The sequence below is a fragment of the Microplitis mediator genome, chromosome 1 (assembly GCF_029852145.1).
Source record: "Microplitis mediator isolate UGA2020A chromosome 1, iyMicMedi2.1, whole genome shotgun sequence".
Taxonomy (NCBI): Eukaryota; Metazoa; Arthropoda; class Insecta; order Hymenoptera; family Braconidae; genus Microplitis; species Microplitis mediator.
In genome coordinates, this window is record NC_079969.1 from 26862715 (window position 1) to 26869278 (window position 6564).

Below are 6564 nucleotides of genomic sequence, written 5' to 3' on the forward strand. Positions count from 1 at the left end.
ATGTGTGGCTGTGATCATTGAACTCAATCTCATCAAGCACAAGAGCTAGATACTGATACTAAAATACACCAGAGTCAATTAATAATTGTACTAGGTTAATTAATTAATGTCTGGATGAAGAAAAAGTATCAATGCTCGAACTCCTCACTTAAGATTTATTATTTAACAGTAAATATTAATTTACTTTTTATTAATTAATTAATTATCATTTTTTATTTTTCAAATTAAAGAAAGGAATCGTTTTTTGGCATTGAACCTCGTATTCATTCTTCAACTCCACTAGCTCTGAGTACTCGCGTAAAATATTTCTTATCAATCTTGACCTTTTCATTAAAATTTTGATCCTCTGATCATGAAATTTTTCGGGTCGCGACCCGCTTTCCAAATTCCCCGTCGATTCCAACTCCAACTTACCCGCATTCATCTGCGTGATTTTTTTATCCAGTCGCTGGTTGTCTTTTCTCACGGCCTGGACTTTAGCTTCGATCTCTCGGACCCTCACCAGAGCCTGCTTCAAAAATTTATCGTGGGTATTTTTAATCGCCGCGAGTTCCCTCGCGAGCTGCTGAGGAGTTTTGTCGTCTTTCAAACCCTCGAACATCCTTCTCAGCAGCACCCTCGTGTCCTTGGTGACAACGAAGGTCTTGACATCCCGAAGCTCGGAGAAAAAATCGTCCATCCTCATACGCAGAACTTTGTGCTCCCACTCCTTCATAACTAGGCCGCGATTGAAACTTGTGACCTTCTGCAAAATTTTTAATTTATATTCAGCGGCCGCGATGACTTTTTTAATGACCTCCTCTACTCGCTTACGCGGAATTAGGTCTGAATTTTTAGCGTCTTCTCTGCTGGCACACAAATCAATCTCCACTTGCCTCATTTCCATTACTAATTGAATTTCGATATCTAAATCAAATTCTATCAGTTTATCTCGCAGTCGTCGCACTTTATCCTCCAGCTTGCCCACGTCTTCTTCCAGCCTACGTACTTTTATTTTATTATTACTGACACCTACCTCAATCTCACTTATCTCAATTGAATTAGCACGCAACCTTAATTCTATTTCTACTTTCTTCCTCTTAAACCCAACAAAATAATTCCAATGCTCAGGTGAAATAAATTCCGGTAAATCTTCTGGTTCTTCCATCAATTCAATCCTCTTTAAATAATCCACGCAATCGTCTTCAAATAAATATTCAAATTTCTCACCTCTCACACACTTTCCAAGCTCGCGTAAGTCATTAGCACTCGCCCGCGCTGGAAACTGTGACTTCAAATATTTTTTCAAAGCTTCGAAAATTAACTTCCCATATTTTCCCACCAATTCCTTTCGCGCCTTTTCCAAAAAATTTTTTTCTTCATCTTCGATAATTCGCCTCTTGTCCTTTAGTTCAAAAATGAATTTCTGAAGCTTTGAATTGTTTTCAAAAATAGTTTCAATAGCCGCCTTTTTATCGTCAATTAATTTTTCAATTCTCTGAATCTCATCCTGCATTTGAAATTTTTTAGCAAAAGAAATAAACCCGCGGTAACGAAGTAAATTAATCTGGCAAATAGCCGCGTCGATTTTTATTTTAACTTCAAAAAAATCATGGCAGCGTTTATTGAAATCGCTTATTGTCTCTTTCATAGCTTTCGCAGTGTTCTGAAAATCGTTTTCCAAAATCCTGCGGTACTTTTCCCGCTGAAAATTCAATTCAAACACTTGTTTTTCGTATTTTTCAACAGCCAATACATCTTGGACGTCATATTGCTCAGGACTCTTCACTTCCATACATCTAGGTCGCGTTATTTCCTTTATGAAAAGATCCTCCCAGCGCATATCAACGCCGTCCATCATCGCCATCGTCTTCTCACGAAACTCATCAGTCAACTCCTTCAATCTGATTCTCTCAGCTTCTGCATCTGCATTAACATTTACATACTCCTGCTTATCCTCATCCATTCCCACTTCACTTCTAACTTCCTCGAGTCCTCCCAGTCTAATGACCGACTCAGGATTTTCTTCCCCCCTCCACTGGTATTCAAAATCATCAACCAAAAGGGTTTTGTCAAACATCAGTTTCATCTCCGTGCTTATGAACTTCAACTTCCCCTTTAGTTCTTCGATTTTAGAAACGACTTTCCGTTTGTCATCGAAAATCTTCCCGAACATGTCGTTGAAATAGTCTTCGAGTCTCCGAATATCTTGCAGAAGACATTTATTGACGAATGAAAACTCCTCAAGACAGTAATTGTCAAACTGGGAATGCTGAAAGTGAGTCTGAATAAATCTGTAGGTCGTTGTCCCCTGAGTGGCTCGTTCTTCTCTGAGCCTCAGCTCTTGGTCTTCAAGTTCGTCGTCATCAATCATCAGACTCTCTATGACTGATTTCTCATCTTTACTACTCTTGTATGTACTTTTCACAAGAGAATAGTGTTTTGATTCACGGCCGACACTATTTATCCGGGTATTAACGTTCATTTTTACACTTTCTTCGAGCTCATCAATCCACTCAAGCACTCCTTCGTCCGCGGGATCCTCAATTGACGGATAATTTGTTATCTCAGTGTCACTAAACGAGAAAACTGACTTGGGTTTAACTTTGTGTGGATCCCAAAAGTTCATTTTAATCCACTTGGACACTTTGTCCATTGCGTCGCATTCAAATTTGAATTTCAGCCTCAGATCTTCGCGCTCTTCTTTACCGGCTTTGATCTTTTGCTCCCTCGGAAATCGCGCGAGATCAAAAGACCCAATAGGCAATCGTTCTATTTCCTTGGAGTTCTGATTCTCATCCAACATCTTCTGGATTTTATTTTTCAATTCCATCAACTCGCTCTTGATTTCAATTTTTCTTTCCCTGCACTCCAGCTCCTCTTTTAATTTTTCCCGCTCACTGTTCCACTCTTCCCAGGTCTGATTACTGTCCACAGGAATTTTTATGCCCTCTTGCGACAGCAGTTGATATATCCCAGGATTCAAAGAAAAATAATCATCAAAATTTGTATTATTTTTAGTTTTATAACTCGAAGTAACGGGAGATTTTAAACATACCAGAGAACCATCACGTCCTAAGGCAATTACCGAGTCCACAGAGACGCTACAAATTGCTCTAGACACTCCCAGATCCTTTCTGTGGTGTGACAATAAAATAATATACTTGGAATAATCTTGTTCACTAAAAATAGTTATCATCCCATCAGAGCCAGCTGCAGTTACACAAAAACGATTGCCGTCTAGTTTTAAGTGTCTCAGCTGATGCTCCGTCACCAAAAAATCAACTAAACACAGTCTGGACCCTTCCAACCTAAATACATTTATTTCCCGTGATAAATACGGAGTAGCTATCAGCTTCAACTCGTTGCCAACAAAATTCAAAGCCTGGTAGGACTTTGGCAGCTCAATTAATTCCTCGAAGCCTCCGGGGACTCTGTGGATCATCAGACAGTGTCCTGTCTCAGCTTGGGAGGAGGTCAGGATCAGAGCAATTATTTTGATGTCTCCAGTGACCTTATCGGCAAAGCAGTTGATGTCTATGACTCGTTGGTTTATTTTTAAACAGGCGACATTCGACGGATTCTCACCAATGGAGACGCAGAAGCAGTTACCGGAGGCTTCAGCAGCCACGACATGTCTTCCGCAGGCGGAAAATTTGATCAAGTCTAGGCGCTGTCTCTGCAGATGGTACTTGAATAGCAAAGAAGGACGGTCGGGAATAGGGACAGCAACGAGAACAAGTTCTCCAGCGTCAGAAGTCATGGCTACGAGCGGAAAATCTGGGTGGGACTTGAGATTAGTAACGAGGCCGCTTATTTCTAGAGTAAGGCTGCCTACTGCACTGCCGTCTGTCAAACTAATGATTGATAGGCGATTATTGTCAATGAGAGCTGCGTGGTGACCCCACGGATAAATCAAGTCGACGAACTGATAAATTCCGCCGTAGTATAATTTTACATGAGTCGTTAACTCTTTGTCATTCAAATCCAATTGCATCAAGTAGCCTTCGGTGGTGAAATAAAATAATTTTTGACTGTCAGCTGGGTGGGAAAGAAGGATGTGGGGTTTCAAGTTGGACTTGAGGTACTGCTGCCGCTGCCAAACGTTCTGCTGATTTTTTTTGTATAATCTCATTTGGCAGAAGGTCGTTTTGAGCATAAGTCCGCCTTGAAACCAGCAGACGGAGGGAACTTCGTACACTGAACAGATTCCGCAGTGTTGGGAGAGTACGACACGATTTATTCCTGCTTTGTTGGAGATGTAGACATGTCCGTGTCTGTCTACGATTGCCAGCTCAGCATCTGGTGACCAGTCGACGTAAACTGGGACAGTTTTACTAGGCAGGATTACTTCTTCTTCGGTCATTACTATTTTTGAACCAGATATCAGTTTCCACACGAATAATTTCCCAGAGTCTCCTAATTGGGCTATGGAAATTGATGGAGATTCAGAAACTCGTATCATCTGGCTCTTGAAGTCCCTGATCGGAGTTTCAGTTTCGTATAATTTTTCTCCGGTTCTCCAGGCCCAGATGACCAGCGAATAAGTGGGGGAAGATGTTAGAGATACTAAATAATCTGCAGCAAATGCAGTTGATAGATAAGCAAGCTCTGTACCTTCTTGGCACTTGGCCAACAACTTCATCTCTGGATACTTGTAGACAAGTATTCTAGGCCTCGAGCATCTCTCGGCGAATGCCAGTATCTGAAGAGAAACTTTTCCGGCGATAGAACAAACCCCATCGGCCTCTGAGCACAAATAAACGGTCTCTCGGTTCCTCTCAACGTCATAGAAGACCAGGTGAACCCCCGAGCACCAGACGAGGACTTGTGTATCGACCCAAACGGCTTGAGAAATCTCTCCACCTCGTATCCAAGCAGATGTCCAGTCTCCATGTCTAGTCTCAGTCATTATAAGTTAAATTTATAAATAAAGAATATTAAAAAAAAGGCCACGTGGCCAACTTCACATTATTTAAAAACTGACACTTGAAGGTTGGAGACGAAGACTAATGATGGATACGCGGTTACAGTTGGTCCCAGTGAGTATTTAAGAGACAGGGCGCCAGAGAGTGGGCAGTGGGTAGTGGAGGATCTGAGAGCTGAGACAAAGCCGATTGGGTTCGCTCTCAAAGTCTATCTTCTTGATGGCGGCTCATGGGGACCCCCAGTAGAGCCCCGTGATGAGGTCAACCAGCAGGGGGTAGTCGTGTGGTGAGAGGCCCGATCAAAAAACACCACGTTATCTTTACGCGTGATACAAACCGGCAAGTGGTTGACTGCTCACCTATAACCTATCTTTTCTTCTTCTCCTCGATCTTCACCGTCTCTTCCATCTTGGTCTTGGTCTTGGTCTTGGTCTGGTTCCTCTTCGTGTCGTGGTCCTCTTAGGCTCGGCATTATCAACGGACATCGATAAAGTAACGCCCGCTGTGAGATGAATATTTGCAGTGAGACACGTGGATTGCGCTGAATTTATGATTGTGTGTATACGTTGTTATTATTGATTCACAGAAAATTAATTGAGCCATTTATAGTATTGCAGCAACATATTATAATCATCATCGTCTTCTTGTACGCGTTGTTTTTGTTCTTGTTCTGGTTCTTCATATTCATTTAATACTTCTTAAAAGTATTAAACTCTCAAGTTATACTTTTATTTGATAAGTTTTTTACTCTTATTTAGCTGTCCATAGTCGTTGGATTCCACGAGTGTGGGAATCAGCTTGAAAGACGCGACGTGGTAGCATTTAATCAGAGCTTACCAAGAGTATAGAGGTATATGGTTCGGTTAGTTTTTTCAGCGAGAGAAGTTGCTTGGAAATTGGCGCCAAATTAGTAAGGAGACGAGCGAACAGAGTGAGGGAGCGAGTATAAATGAGAGAGAAAAAGTAAAAGAGAGGCGAGGCATCGCGCGTTCTCCGCCTTGGGCTGCGTGACGCGAGACATTAAAAGTAACCTCTGCTCTCTTCATGGCGCCCCCCTTGATTCTCTTCCCTACATCCTCTTAGTCTTGGTCTTGGTCTTGGTCTTGGTCTTGTTCTTGTTGTTGGCCGCATCCCAATCCTTCATTGCCGAGAACCGCGACCGACATCGCTGGCTTAGAACCCAGCAAAAGAAACAAGAGCAGCCTCCTCTTTCTACCATCAGTAATCACGATATCCGCAGCAAAGAGTAAAATAAAAGCACAATAATCACAGCATCGTGTATGCAATTACCCTGTGTGTCTTCTAACTCGATTTATAACCGGGCCAATGAGGTGTCTCTGGTTTATAGAAATTTAATCACAGATACCAATCAGCCAATCATTATTTATGAATGAATCAATGAAAGAATCAAGTGTATCAAGAGCTGAATCATCTGCCGGTGAAAGTGTGCAGCCGCGTTCCTGTTGGTGTTGATGTTGATGTTGATGTTGCTGTTGCTGTTGTTTGGTATCGGGCTCAACTGGCAATAAAAAAAAAGATAAAATAAATAAAATACTATTTCATTCCTTGCTCTACGTCATGGTTCTCACAAGAAATAGTTGCCCAGCACGCCAGCAGTAGGAGCAATAGCAGCAGCTGCATTTTCGAACGTTGCATG

The 6564-nt window shown here is 41.8% G+C and overlaps 1 protein-coding gene across 1 annotated transcript; it reads right to left on the reverse strand.

Moving 5' to 3' along the window:
• Positions 1-205: 205 nt before the first annotated feature.
• Positions 206-4891, reverse strand: LOC130673462 (cilia- and flagella-associated protein 43-like). The gene has a single exon (XM_057478481.1). The coding sequence runs from the start codon at positions 4889-4891 to the stop codon at positions 206-208; it is 4686 nt and encodes a 1561-aa protein (XP_057334464.1).
• Between the last annotated feature and the right edge of the window lie 1673 nt (positions 4892-6564).